This window comes from Orcinus orca, chromosome 9, assembly GCF_937001465.1.
Source record: "Orcinus orca chromosome 9, mOrcOrc1.1, whole genome shotgun sequence".
Classification (NCBI taxonomy): Eukaryota; Metazoa; Chordata; class Mammalia; order Artiodactyla; family Delphinidae; genus Orcinus; species Orcinus orca.
Window position 1 is genome coordinate 92,600,528 of NC_064567.1, and position 15,997 is coordinate 92,616,524.

The 15,997-nt window shown below is 34.8% G+C and overlaps 1 protein-coding gene across 2 annotated transcripts in view; it reads left to right on the forward strand.

Annotated features, from left to right (window-relative positions):
- CDK13 (cyclin dependent kinase 13) overlaps positions 1-15,997 on the forward strand; it is a 110,965-nt gene that overhangs the window by 62,795 nt on the left and 32,173 nt on the right. For both annotated transcript variants that reach the window (XM_004263324.4, XM_004263325.4), the window contains exons 6-7: positions 7,411-7,600; positions 8,959-9,015. In XM_004263324.4, coding sequence (XP_004263372.1) covers positions 7,411-7,600; positions 8,959-9,015 — 247 coding nt within the window. The remainder of the gene's footprint in view (positions 1-7,410; positions 7,601-8,958; positions 9,016-15,997) is intronic.

The following is a 15,997-nucleotide window of genomic DNA, read 5'->3' on the forward strand; positions in this document are numbered from 1 at the left end:
TGTGATAAGCTGGTAGGGTTCCTGGTGATAAAACTCACAGAAGGTGGTGGTGGGGGCTTCCCTAAGACTGGAACCCCTGGAGTTTTTAACTCTTAAACTTGTTCACACTGAGCCTCTAGCAATTTTTCAATTATAGTTTAGGCTTTCCTACCAAGGTAGTGGTTCTTGTGGAGGCTTCTGCTTCTGGGCCTCTCCTCTGGTGAACTGGTGATTCTCTGTAACTGCCTGTCTCTCTCACCAATTTTGGGGGCAGTGCTTTGCTCTGTGACCTCAGTCTCTGATGGATCTAAGAAGAACTGTTGATTTTTAGTTTGTTTTGCTGTTTTCTCATTGTGAGGATGGGTGTGGCGACTTCCAGACTCCTTACTGTTGGACGAGAAACCATAAGTCCTCTGTGCTAATTGTGGGTTTTTTTTTTTAATTCTGTATTTTACTTTTCTTATTAAGGAATACAACACATCTCTAGGTGATAAAACTTTCTTTTATCTAGCTGCATAATATGCCGTGGTATGGATATACTGGGCTTATTCAGCCATTCTCCCTTGATGGGCACTCAATTTTCCCCATCTTTTTTCCATTACAAACAATACTGCTAGAAATGTGCTTATACATGTATACTTGCATACTGGTGCTGATATTTCCTTAGGTTACTTCCAAAAGTGGGATATTCAAGTCAAGGGATATTTTCTTTTGTCAGCATACTTTGCCAAAAAATTGTAGCAGTGTATGAGTTTCCTTTCATTTGGACATCACTGGATATTGCCAATCTGACAGGTGAAAATGGTTTCTCATTGTTTCTTTGATTAGTACTTTCCTGATTACTAGTGAGGTCTGAAGCATCTTATATATGTTTACAGTTTTGATTTCCTATGTGCATATTTATTTGTGATATTGCCATTTCTTTCATTTGGGTTATTTGTTTTTTCCTTATAAATTTGTATATTAGGCACAGTTGTTAATATATTTAAAAATTATTATTTGTGCTCCTTGTAGAAAAGTCAGAAGATGGCAGCATAAGAAGAAAGTAAAAATCACCCATCTGCTCACACAGAGATAAACTGCTCTTAGAATTTTGATATTGGACATTTTTCTAAGCATATGTATGCATATAAATTCCTACCAAAGTGAAATTTTATTTGGCATGCTATATAAAAAATATTATTACATATGATTTTATTAATGTTTAAATACAATATAGGAAAAAATATCAAGCAATAGAAAAAACTTTTTGAAATGCAGGTCGTGACCTACTAAACTGATTTCATGACCCACAGTTTGAAAACATTGCTTAAAACTACGTAAATATACAACCTCGATAGAAATAAAAACCAAATTAAAAATATGGGAATAATAAATATATCCCTTAATTCAGCATAATTTAAATGCCTTCTAAAATTTTCATTTATTTAGTTTTGTTTCAGACACTTAAAAAATTCAGTATTACTGAAATGTTCAAACATACTTAAAAGTAGAGAAGATGGTATGATGAATCCCATTGTCCCCATCCCTCACATTTAGCAGTTATCACATTTTGCTAATCTTGTTTATTTCTCTCCCTCAACTTGTTTTTTTTTTTTTTTTTGCCCACGCCGTGTGGCATGTGGGATGTGGGATCTTAGTTCCCTGACCAGGGATCAAACCCGTGTCCCCTGCATTGGGAGCGCGGAGTCTTATCCGCTGGACCACCAGGGAAGTCCTTGACTTGTTTTTATTTTGCTGGGTTATTTTTGAGTGAATCCCATGCATTATATTGTAAACATGAATTCTTGATTATCTGCCTGTAATCTATAATGAAGTTGCTATTATGTTAAAAAAGACAAGAAGGAGGCCTACCTAACAAAATTGGCAATTTTATAATATTATCTAACTGTCCATATTCATGTAGTTGTCTCAAAAATATTTTTAATAGTTGGCTTTCTTTGAATCAGGATGCAAACAAGAAATCTGCACATTGTATGTGGTTAATTATTATCTTAAGTCTGTTGTCATCTACAGTATCCTTCCTTTTGGTGGCGGGTAGCTTGTTCTTCTAACCCTGATATTTCCTATAAATGGAAGTTAGATCTAGATGATTATTTAGATATAAGTTCACTTCTTTGACAATTGTACTTCAGAGGTGATGCTGGAAGCTATTATCTCTTACAGTTTCTCTGGGCAGGAATTTGGGAGCATCTTGGCTGGGCGGTTTTGGCTTGGATTCTTTCATGAGATTGCAGTGAGATGTTGACTGGAGCTGTAGTCACTAGAAGGTGTAACTAGGGTTGGGACAATCTACTACAGGGTGGCTCCCTCACATCGCTAGCAAACTGTCGTTCCACTGTTGAGGGGAGGTCTCAGTTCTTCTTAGCACGGGCCTTTCAAAAGTGTTGCTTGACTATTCTGACAGCTTGGTGGCTGGCTTCTCTCGGGGCAAATGATCCAGGAAAATAAGATGGAAGCTGCAATATCTTTATGACCTAGCCTTGGTGGTCAGTGACATTACCACGTCTTCAATATTCTGTTGGTCACACAGGCCATCCTTGAATGTACGGCATGGATACCAGCAGATGAAAATTACTGGGGTCACCTTAGAGGCTGGCTACTGTAAATGATTTTAATTTAAAATTAAAAGTGCGGGATTTATACATTTTTGATCCTATACTTGTCTTTTTTTTAATACTAAAAACCTTGGTTCCTAAGAAATTAGCATTGTCCTACAATATACATATAATAATTTCAAGATAACAATGTTAATTACTAAGAAGACTACTGAATGCAGTTTAAGATTTCTTATTGGTTCTTTTTGTCCTTAGCATATGCCCCACTAGGGATAATATAGTCAGAATACCATAATCAGTTAATGTTAGTATAGACGGTTTGATACACGTGTAGGTTCATCTGTTTCTAATTTTTCAGGTACTGTTTTTCTAACCTTTTCAGTGTGATGATGTATAGTTAATCATGTGAAACATTTACATGGTTCCAAACTCAAAGCTGTAAAGCAGGGCACATTCAGAGTAGTCTCATTTTCATTCCTTTTTCCAGTTCTCTCCCTTACCCAGGGACGACCTTTTTTTTTAAGTGTTTAGTTCATCCTTACAGTTTTTCTTTGCTACATATTCACCCTCCCCCTTTTATATAAAAGATGTCATATTAATAACTGCTCTACTGTTCCTGGTTCTTTTCATTTAATTATATATACTGAAAATTACTCCATATCAGTAGATAGATATGGCTACACAGTACTCTGCTGTGTGGATGTATCATAGTTTATTCCGTTAGTCTCCCACTGATAGATGCTTGCATTGTTTCCAGTCTTTTGCTATTAGAAATAATGCTGCTTTGAATAGCTGTCTGCCTACACCATCTTGTATTTTTGTCAGTGAATTGTTGGACAGGCCCGTAGAATTGGGCTGGTTAGGTCAAAGAGAAATGGAAATGCTAAATATGATTAAGCTAGCTAGATATTGCCAAATTCCTAGCAGTGTATGAGAGTGTTCCTTACAGCTTTGCCATTAGAATCTGGTGTCATACATTTGAGCTGTTGTTAATTTGTTATTGTGGTGAAGTTTTAGCTTGAGAAATACATTTTTATTATGAGCAAGGCTAAGCGACTTTCCATTGGTTTAAGGGCAGTTGGCTACTGCTTGTGTGTGTGGTCTGGGTTATCTGTCTTTTGCCCACTTTTCTGTGCGGTTATTAATCTTTTTCTTTTCAATTTAGAGAGGCTTTTTTAGTGGGTATAAGTAATTTATCTGGAATAAGTTGCTAATGGTTTTTTGCCAGTTTGCTATATTTTTCAAAATTTGCTTACAGTGTTTTCAGCTGCTCAGTAGATTTTTGTTTTTACATAGTCACATTATCAGTCTTTTCCCCCTTTTCCCCTGTTGCATCTTGGTTTGATTCCTAGTTAGGAAAGTTTTCCCCACTCTGAGGTTATTAAGGAATTCATGTTTAAAAAAAATACTTTCATGGTTTTATTTTTTATATTTAGTACTGGTTCATTTGCTTTTTATGCTGGTATATATGTTGTGAGGAACAGACCAGTTTTAACTATTTCTATCTGGCTATTCACGTTGTCCCAATATTGCTGATTTATAATAAGTTGATCTTTTCTCCCACTGAATTGATATGATGCCATCTTTATCATTTACTAAAGTTCCATATATACCTGGGTATAATTCTGGATTTGTTTTATTTCATGTTCCTTTCGCAGTATCACACTTTTTAATTATAGGAATTCACTATTCTGTCTTAAACTGTCTGGGCTGGTAGAGCCTAGTGCGCACCCCGCCTTTCTCTTTCAGATATTTTCATTGCTATTCTTACTTAGTTATTTTCCTGTGTGGATATAACGTCAGCTTATCTAATTGTAGGAAGAAAACAAGGTATTTTTAAAAATAGAGCTTTGTTTAATTTATAAATTACTTAGGGAAAATCTTTATCATGTTGAGCCTTCCTAAGAATGTATCCATTTTTTTCATTTATAGTTTTTTGCCTTTTAAAAGTGTTTTGTAATTTATCTCTGACGTATTTTGCACATTTCTTAAATTAAAAAAAATTATTTATTATAAATGGGACCTCCGTGTTTTTCTTTTAACTGGTAGCTATGTTAATGACTACTGTATGTTTTATTATTTTATTTTTTAGATCTTTTTTTAAAAATTTATTTTTGGCTGCGTTGGGTCTTCATTGCTGTGCGCGGGCTCTTCTCTAGTTGCGGAGAGCAGGTGCTACTCTTCATTGAGGTGCGCAGGATTCTCATTGTGGCAGCTTCTCTTGTTGCGGAGCACAGGCTCTAGGCACGGGGGTTTCAGTAGTTGTGGCTCGCGGGCTCTAGAGCGCAGGCTCAGTAGTTGTGGCGCACAGACTTAGTTGCTCCATGGCATGTGGGATCTTCCCGGACCAGGGCTCGAACCCATGTCCCCTGCATTGGCAGGCGGTTTCTTAACCACTGCGCCACCAGGGAAGCCCAGTGACTACTGTATGTTTTATTTCTGCTGTTTTTCTAAATTGTGTCACTGTTTTTAACAGTTTTTTAAATTGAATGTATATGTCCTTTCAGAGAACAAACATTCAGGTCATCTGCATGCAGAGATAGTTTTAGCTCTTCTGTTTCAATTCTTACTCTAATTCAGTACTGTCTAATAGAAACAGAATGCAAGACATTATATTTTAATTTAAAATAATCGGTTAGTCTCATTTTTGAAAGCTCTGTTCATTTTAATAATATTTTTATTTAACCCAGTATATCAATAGATTATTCCAGTATGTAATCAATATAACAAATTATCAAGATATTTTATTTTTTTTAGTTGTTGTAGTAAGTTTTTTTGTTTGTTTGTTTTGTTTTTTTGCGATACGCAGGCCTCTCACTGTTGTGGCCTCTACCGTTGCGGAGCACAGGCTCCGGACGCGCAGGCTCAGTGGCCATGGCTCACGGGCCCAGCCGCTTCGCGGCAAGTGGGATCTTCCCGACCGGGGCACGAGCCTGTGTCCCCTGCATCGGCAGGCGGACTTTCAACCACTGCGCCACTAGGGAAGCCCCAAGACTTTGTTTTATATTAAGAAAATTAATCTGTTATGTTGCAAATAGGTTCTTCAGCTTGTCATTTATTTGCCTTTTACCTCTATTTCATATTTATTTCTTACATATGTGTTTCTAAATTTTTATTTAGTGAAATTTGTCAGTTTTTTAATAGGTTTATTTTTGGTATAATTCCCAATCTGCCTTTGGGGTTACTGCCTTTGTCCCCGTACTATTCTGCCTCTTTTTTTCCTTCACTGATTTAAAATGGCTGTTTTCATAGTTAGTAGATACGTATTCGGGATTTTTTTTTCTGGTATATATTATATGCATTTTTCTATCTGTCCCAATAGTACAGTAGGTCATATTAATTTCTGGTAGGGCAAATGTTTATTTTAAGGAACGTTTTGGTTGATACTCTGGTTTTGTTTTCTTCAAGGTGAACTTTAGAGTTAGTTTCTCAAGTGTTCTTTCAGCAAAAGAAACAACAAATCATTGGTCCTTTTACTGAAATTGCATTAAAATACAGAATTTTACAATTTGGTGAATCCTTAATAAATTTGTATAATTGTTAAAGTTTATTCCTAGTTGTTTGTAGTATTTTTTTTCTATTGCAAAGTCATTTAAATTTTACTTTCTAATTGTTTCTAATTTTAATTTCTAATTGTTGCTGGCATATATAAAGTCTTTTATTTTTTGTGTATGATTTTTTTCTAACACAGCTACTTTTTTATTCTTTTGGATCTTTTAGAATCGTCATCTCATCTACCAATAATCATGTTTTTGTCACTTTAAGTTTTTATACTTTGTTTTTAATTTTACTTACTAACTTCTAGAATAGTTAGTAATAATGAACATTCTTGTCTTGTGTACAGCATCTGACATTTTACTATTAAATATGACAATAGTTGTTGGTTTCAGAGAGGTACCATTATAAACTTTTAGGAAAGAATCTTTCTATTGCAAGTTTACTGTGAAATCTTTGCTCTGTTCTTTTTTTTTTGGCCGTGCCCACAGCTTGCAGGATCCCTGGACCAGGGATCAAACCTGGGCCCTGCCGTGAAAGCACCGTGTCCTAACCACTGGACCGTCCGGGAATTCCCTTCTCTGTTTTTAATCACGAACTGATCATGAACTTTCTTCAGATGCCTTTTTTTGGCATATTGATAACTTTTTTACTTTGAAAGATAGATGTATTGAATTTTATTAGCTTTTCCATTCTCGAATTGATAAATTAAACTGCCTGATTGAGATATTTGTAGATACAGCTTTAGATTCAATTTGTGCAAGTTTCATTTAGGAATTTTGAATCTATCATATGTATGTTGTGTATGTGCTATGTGCTGTTTTAGGATTTAGTAGCAGGATTAATAAGCTGGTATTATAAAATAAAGTTGTAATTTGTATGCTTTCAAATGCTCTGGAGCTGTATAAAAGAATTAAATTATATGTTTATTGAAAACTTAATAGAAGTCATCTAAAGCCCGACTGGGCCCAGACTCTTTTTTTTTTATCAAAAGTAATTCTTACAACATCTTTAAATTTTCTTTGATGAACTATACTGATTTTATTCAGCTTCTGCTGAGAGACAATTTGTTCAATATGTAAAACAGCTAAGAATTTATTTTATATCAATCATACCCAGAAACTATGCAGTGTGGAAATTAGCAGTGTTGATTTTATATCATAGCAGTTTTCTTTGGGAGAAGAAGACTGGCTAGATAGTTCCTTGGGATGGTATTGATATTAAATTCAGAGAGAAGGACATGAACATTATTAAATGACAGAAGTAGCAGTTCTTTTCAAGGATTAATTTTCTCCCCAGCATTTTATTTTTTAAAAATTCTGAGCCTATAGGAAAGTTGTAAGAACAAAATCTTTAATGTGTTAATTGTTGTTCTTAGGTGCATTTTATCTGGTGTTTGAATATATGGACCATGATCTGATGGGACTACTGGAATCAGGCTTGGTTCATTTTAATGAAAATCACATAAAGTCATTCATGAGACAGCTTATGGAAGGTCTGGATTATTGTCATAAGAAGAACTTTTTGCATCGAGATATTAAGTGTTCAAATATTCTTCTAAATAATAGGTATGATATGAGTTTGATATATATGTTTAAAATGAGTCTTATATAATGTGTACCTTGATTCTGTTAAAAAGATTTAAAATTTAGGTTTTTATTGCTCAGACTATTTTAACAAAATCAATATTACAGCTTGGGCTACGTCTGAAGTTGTGTTAAATATACTTTAGTTAATTAACTTCCAATAATAGTTTGTAATGTATGTAAAATAATACTTGGTTGACTTGTTGAAGTTTCATCCATCCCCTCAATCCAAGGAATTTAATAGGATTAATTGGATCAAACCTCTGAAGAACTTTACAGTCCCTTTGACCTTATATAAATAGGGGTTTTCGAGTCATAAAGACCTGAGTTTGAATCCACGTAATAGTTTGAATCAATATACTAGTATACATAAACCATATAGTAGTTTACGTGACCTTGGGCAAACTACTTAACCACTCCTTTTCTTTTGTTGTTGTTGGTCAATAACAGCTGTCATACCTCCATGGGGGGGTGGGGGGGAGGGAAGTAATAAAGATTATAGGCACTCCCCCCAACCAAAATACTTAGTTGACCCTCTCATTTGATATTCTTCCAAATAATGTGAATGGTTCTTCTAATAATTAATGATGTGATTTCAGTTTTAGGTTAAGAATAGGTTTTAGCATCTTTTTTAATTTGGAATTTTTTAAAAAAAGTCAGTCATCACAGTTGTAAAGTGAACATTTTTTGACGTGTATATGCACGTACATACATACATACATATTCAAAGCTTATGTTAAATATTTCACTGACAGCATAACCTGAACTCTGATAATTCTCTTGTAATTGGTATTATTTGTTGGTTTAAGTGAGGCATGCCTGGTCCTGATTTTAGTTAGTAGAAAGTGTTCTATAGAGCACCATGTCACTCTAAGAAGTGGAAAATTAAACATAAATTTAAAATGATGTGATTCATTTCTTGTGCATTATTGGCTGGAATTGAACAAATAATTTGTCTTATTACTAAGGTAGTATGAATTACCTCATTTTGTTTTATTTTCATTGAAGTGTACTTTTCTAAATAGGAACTGAATAGTACCGAGAAACTATTAGTACTATTATTACTATATATAATAATATACTATATATATATCATAATAATATAACCACAGTACTAGTGTAATAGTAGCTGAAATTATCCGAAGAAAAGTACTAATTTTTGCCTTATATTGTTGTGAGTTTATCTATTTGCCTTTTCCTGTAGAACCTTGGGTACTGCAGTATAATCGAAGTTTCAGTTATATCAGTGAATTTTTGCTTAGTTCTAGGAATAGAACATGAATGTGTAAGATCAATTCAGAGTAGACTAATATTTTTTCATTTTATCTTACTTCCACCAGAGGGCAGATAAAACTTGCAGATTTTGGACTTGCTCGGTTGTATAGCTCAGAAGAAAGGTAAGAATATTTTCAATTGAATATTATAGACATTAGTGACCAGTTTTAGAAGTTATATTAAGAATACCATATTGATAGTTTATTTTTTAACAAAAAGGAAATTTTCTTTTCATGCTTAAATACATGAAATAATGAAGTTTTATACCATGACCATGTTGGGTTGACTATTTGAATTACAAAATTTTATACATTAAATCAATGTAAAAATAATAGATTTTTTCATACTTAGAGGTTAATATAATTTCTTTTCAAATGTGCCATTTTAAGTGTTTCTTAAATGAACTTAGGAATTTTTAAATAAAATTCATGCTTAAATTTCTAATGCATGTCCAGACGTTAAGATGTTTGTAATTTGGGGGTATAATGAAAAACCTTAGTAAATGCTTTTTATGTTACATGTTTAAACTTGTATATTTTGTTTTAATTATTATTTCGGACTTACTTAAAACTTTTTTTTTAACTATAGTTATATCTATATATAGATGTGTGTTTGTTTTAAACTCCCTAGAACCTTTTATTTAAACAAACTATTGTGAGGAAGTTCAGTGTATAACTTCTTTGTGTGGAGCTTCTGTGGCTAAAGTTAGGGATTCCAAGTATCCCACTTGGCTCATTTTGTGCCTGATGGTAGTGAAATTGATTTGTCTTATTAGGATTATTCTTAGAAGAATAATATGGAATTTCAAAATATTTTTGTGAAGTAGGGAATTTTATATAAACCATGAAATTAACTGGGTTTAATATCTCCAGTTTATTAGCCCATTCCTTTCTTGTCAGACAGCATTATTTCTTTAATATATATACATATATGTATAAATTCCTTATGACAGTTCTATAATTTATTTAGTGTAATCATAATTGGATATAATAAAATATCAGTTAATTGGAATTCTTAGCAATAGTTATTTATGTTCACTGAATCTTTGCCAGTTTCTGGTTAGTTGGAAAAAAAATCCCCGTTTTGAATTTTTTTTAAGAGTGAAAAATTTGTTTTTTAATCTTGCAGCGCCTGTGACATAATTCTGAAAATTATTTTTAGTGTTTAGAGGTTTTTAAATGGTATGTTTTGGATACATTAGAGTTCTGTTAAACTCAGACTGTGGTATGGACAGCTTGTTATGGACAGGGCTCCAGTCCCCTATACCTACTTTAGCCAGAGCTTTTCGGCCTTTATTTAACTTACTACACTTTTAATTAATATTTTATTTTAAGAAAAGGTGTATGTTTTTGCTTGTTTGTTTGTTTGAAGTTGTTCTAGAGCTTAACAGCTCTAACCCTCATTTTGCGTTTGAGAAAACGGAGACCTAGAAAGGGTTGAGTGACTTGAAAGATCCAAAAATATTTGTTAGTATCATCAAGAGTGTATAGCTCAAATTTTCCAACTCCCAATTATTTATTCTTTCCATTGTGTATAATAGTGCCTTTCGATAGAATTTGAAGGAAAAAAATAAATTGGTCCTTAAGTATACTTAACCCAAAACTTCACTTGAAGTATACTTCTTGAATGACTAAATTTCAATGACTATTCTTTAGGGGGAAATTCTTCTTAATTAAGGATTCTACCTGCTTAGCTGGTTAACTGAGATTTCACTGTAGTTTGGTTATCCTTTCTTAATAGAAGTATATGTCTATCATACTTTGACTATAAATCCCTTTCTTCTTGTTTTCGTGTTAGGTTTCAGTGGAGATGGAGAACAGCTAAATTACCATTTTCCATCTCATAGATTCTTTTTATGCAGATATTTGTTCACATTGGAATAGATATGTTCCAGAAGAACTGACTATAGAGCCAAATTTTATACGTAATTTTCCCATTGATTTTTTTTTTCTCTTTTAAAATGGAATGTTGGGTTTCAATGGAGTGTCAGGGGTGTGGCGTGTTCACTGAACCTTGGTCCCCATTGCCTTGCTGAATTGATATAAGAATTTTGAACTTAAGGAAGTAGGAAATTTAAAATCCCATAACTTTGCATCTTCAGGTAATGTATACTGAAATTTTCTGCTTAATCAAATTTGTAAGTTAAAAACTTGGTATATCATTTTGTTTTATAAGCAAATATCCTTTCCTTCAGGGTTATGTACGTCTTTAAAACGACTCTTTTTCAGATTCAAATAATTCCAGTTTCTTTAAAATCAGTTAGAGAAGTAGGCTTAATTTAATGGAATGACTTTAAAATACACATACTATTCTCGTAAATTTTAATAACATACTGAAATTCACTGCCTTTAGCAGATTCACTGTATTATCCCAAGTTTTCTAGATATTTCTTGAAATAAACATACAGCAAATGATTTCCATCCATATTTCTTTGTTATCATAAGCAGAAAGAAACCGTAATACCCCCATCCAAATATTTTTTGAAGTATTTTCTAAGTAATTAGCTATTACAGGTAGAATGAAGTGTTCAAGAAATTGTTGTAGGGTTTCTTGTTTTTTTCAAAATAGAGCAGATTTCAGCTTATCACTGTAGTAGCATCAATTACATCTCTCTCACTTACTTGATTTGGTATATCTTTTTTTTTTAATCAATTAATTTTTATTTTTGGCTACGTTGGGTCTTTGTTGCTGCGCCCGGGCTTTCTCTACTTGCGGTGAGCAGGGGCTGCTCTTGACTGCGGTGCGTAGGCTTCTCATTGTGGTGGCTTCTCTCGTTGCGGAGCACGGGCTCTAGGTGCACGAGCTTCAGTAGTTGTGGCACGTGGGCTCAGTAGTTGTGAAGCGCGGGCTCTAGAACGCAGGCTCAGTAGCTGTGGCGCACAGGCTTAGTTGCTCCACGGCATGTGGGATCTTCCCAGGCCAGGGATCGAACCCGTGTCCCCCGCATTGGCAGGTGGATTCTTCACCACTGCACCACCAGGGAAGTCCCGGTATATCTTTTTTGAATATGAGGAAAACTTGATGGAACTACAGCTAGTATGTAGGAATTGAGTATGGGGTTGTGGGTGACCAGTATGGATCTCCTCTGTCATGTGTGCTACAGTAGAGGAAAGAAACACTGGGCTAAAATTAGGGGGGAAAATGATTCCTTTAAACTTGAAGAATCATTTTCTTGTTTTGAACATCAGTATTCATGCTTTGCTCTATTTGGCCTTGGGAAATATAGAACTTGAGAACAGAGGTATTTGCCTCATTTCTTCATATCTGTTCAGTTTTTTAGTAGCTGTTTTAAGTCCACCTTTCCCCAAGACTTTTAGCCACAATGATAAATCCTCTTCTGAGTTTTTATTTTACCAAGTCTTAGCTACAATGCTTTTCCAAGTAATGGAGTATCTTTTTCACTTTATGTGACCATCTCATATGAAAAAATATGCACTTTACATGTAAGTTGAAATTAATTTCACTTTTTAGAGAAGAAACTATAACTTAACACGTTTACTTTTTTAATGGAAGGAACTCAAAATCCTAAGGCCTAAATCAGGAAACTTTGGCTCTAGTCTTGGCATTTCCATTTTACCAGTTGTGAAATATTGGACAAGTCACTTAATATCTCTGTATGTCATTATTCTCAACTTTAAGATGAAGGATTTCAAATCTCTAAGATATTTATAGTGTATTGGAAAACATTTCTTTCGTGGTTCTGAAAGTTAGTGAACAAAATAGCTTTTTAAACATTTTTGAAGGCAATATCGCCATCTAGTGGCTTTTCATAAAATTGCCATTAAAACCAAAACTAAATTTTCCCAAACCTATGTAGGGTGTGAATGGAAGAATTACCTCTTGCTGCTTGTCCAGGGAGTAGATGAAATTATATTCAGAATTAAAATTGCCTCCTTGGTGCTGGTCTTTTTACTTTTGTTCTTGTCTTTTCACTACAGCTAGAATTGTAGTTATTTTAAAGACAGGGATCATTATCTTGAACTTTTGTGTTTTATATGCCTTAAAGCATAAAACACATTCATAGTGACCGCTTGATTAATTCTCATCCTTCAAATGTTATATTAATTATATTAATATTAATTGTTGGCCCTTCAAATATTATATTTTATTTTTTCCAAATGAAGTATGCTCATTTAGTCTTCCAGCAAGTTGTGTGATATTTCCATTTCTGAATCTCCCTTAAAGCTCCTTATGTATCTAATAAAGTCTATAAATGCGAAATATTTTGATAGCATCAAATATTTAAAATTACCTGAGATTTCATGAAAGTTTTATGATGACTTTACACTTCAATATCTTGTTAACCACATTAAAGTAGAAGGTTTGAAAAATAAAAGAAGTATTGCTGGTGGTGGTGCCACTTCCCTAGTAGACAAAGAAATAGTGTCTGCTTTCTTTTCAAAAATTGTTAATGAGACTTATTTACAGATGAAGATATTCAGTAGAAGTTGAAATTCAGAATATTTAATGTCGAGACCATTATTTCTGGATTTTTACAAAGGTAGTTTCTAGCCGTCCAAGAGGAACAGCTTGTTGGAGTTAGTGTTTTCTTTTTCTAATTTAATGTCAGAGGGATTTTATGTGTGTGTGTTTTACTAGGTTATGGAATTATTGCTTGGGATTTAATTTTAATTGTGGGCATAAATTGGAGTGGTTCTTTTTCTATTTTTAGGGTTTTCTTTTTAAAGTATTAATTTATTCTGTAACACCTAAGAACCTCACTATATGTTTTTCCATCCTGTTTCTTTTTTAGTAGGGATGAATGTTTTTTTGTGAAAAGACTGGGTAGATATCTCAATAATGTAGTTTTTTTTTTTTTAGTCCGTGAAAGAAAAAAAAACTTCGCATGTGTGATATCACATCAGTTTGTGTTTTCTCTTTGTGATGTAAACAAGACCATCTTTAGGATGTTGACAGTGGGTAGCCAAACCTAGTAGCCCAAGTCCTAAATGTTCAATTTTGAGGATTCTGGATTTTATTTATTTGTGTAACTTTGGATGATCTATTTTCATTATTACATCAGTACTTTAGTTTTCTTGGGATTTAAATGTCCTAGTTTCAAAACAGTTTCAGGGCTTCTCTGGTGGCGCAGCGGTTGAGAATCTGCCTGCTAATGCAGGGGACACGGGTTTGAGCCCTGGTCTGGGAGGATCCCACATGCTGCGGAGCAACTAGGCCCGTGAGCCACAACTACTGAGCCTGCGTGTCTGGAGCCTGTGCTCCGCAACAAGAGAGGCTGCGATAGTGAGAGGCCTACGCACCGCGATGAAGAGTGGCCCCCGCTTGCCACAACTAGAGGAAGCCCTTGCACAGAAACGAAGACCCAACACAGCAAAAATAAATAAATAAATAAACTCCTACCCCCAACATCTTCTAAAAAAAAAAAAACAAACAGTTTCAGTGTCTTATACTTCTGTCTTTACATTGGTAAACACAACAACCGAATTATACCATGGAATATTTTCTTCATAATACTATAAACGAATATTGAATTGGGTGGTTTGAGATTGGCTTTATTCTCTGCTAACTCCACCCACCTTGGAATTTTCTTTTATGATTAAAGTTCTTCTGTCTGCATACTTTCTCAGTGTTGGCTTTCTCCTCATTAAGCACTAAGGTAAAAAGTGAGGTATGGCACCTATTTTGTAAAATTTTTGAGTAAATTATCATGAGCTTTTCCTTGACTTTAATAAAACAATCATTTTCATTGTCTTTTGTCAGTGTTAACTTTGAAAAGTACATTAAAAAGTTTATTTAGGGCTTCCCTGGTGGCGCACTGGTTGAGAGTCCGCCTGCCGATGCGGAGGACGCGGGTTCGTGCCCCGATCCGGGAAGATCCCACGTGCCGCGCAGCGGCTGGGCCTGTGAGCCATGGCCGCTGAGCCTGCGCGTCCAGAGCCTGTGCTCCGCAACAGGAGAGGCCGCAACAGTGAGAGGCCCGTGTACCGCAAAAAAAAAAAAAAAAAAAGCTTATTTAAAACGTTCATTTAAAACATTTAAAACATAATTACAGCACCACTATCTTCTTGAAAGTTTTTTTGCCAGCTCTGTTCTCTCCCTGGCTCTATGTCCTAGCTCTGGAAAATGAGCATTTGCTAAGCCTTCTCAGGGAACTGATAGTTCAGTGTAGGCAGAGCAAGAACCAAGTAATAAGTTTGTAAGTCTTGTGTGGATATTCTCCCAGAGGCAGCAGTGTGTATTGAAGGTGTAAACATTGGCATTTTATTTTATACTGTCACTTTGACTGCACTTTGGAAAGTAGATTGACCTTGTAAGTCTGCAAGCAAGGGCAGTCAATTAGACAGGGGTTGCAATAAACCTAGGTAGGATATGGGGGACTTACTTCCCTGGCAGTCCAGCGGTTAAGACTTCGCCTTCTATTGCAGGGGGTGCGGGTTTGATCCTTGGTCGGGGAGCTAAGATCCCACATGCCTTGTGGCCAAAAAACCAAAACATAAAAGAGAAGCAAATTCAATAAAGACTTTAAAAATGGTCCACATCAAAAAAAAAACGTAGTGATTATTAAAAAAAACAAAACAAAACCTAGGTAGGATGATTATGGCTTTAACTAGGCAATGGGCATGGTGTTGGAAAGTTGGAGATGAATTATATCATAAGATATAGAATAGTTAGAACTTGATGGTTGACTATTGTGTTGGTAGACACATCCTGCCTTTACCCCTACAGTAAGATTGCTGCTTAAGGAATTGCATAAATGGTTTATTAATTAGGAGAAGCTAAACTTACAACAAAGAGAACCTCAAAATTCAGTGGCTTAAAGAATAAGAAGTTTATATTTCTCACTCAGTAATCTGGAGCAGTTGTTACTTTACCTTGCTGCACAAATGAGAATATTTCACCATATTGTTTGATCAAATGGTGACTCTGCTTCATACAGTCATTTAAGGATCCAGATTGGAAGATTTGCTGCCTTTCTTCACATGCTTTCCAAGTCTATCACCATGTCTGTCAGCTAGAAGCTAGAAAAGAGGAGGGAGGGGTGTTATGAGCCAGGCCAAGAAATGGCACCTGTGTTCACGTTCCATTGGCGAGAACTTGGTCATGTGGCCACACCTAACTGCAGTGAGGGTGGGAAATGTAGTG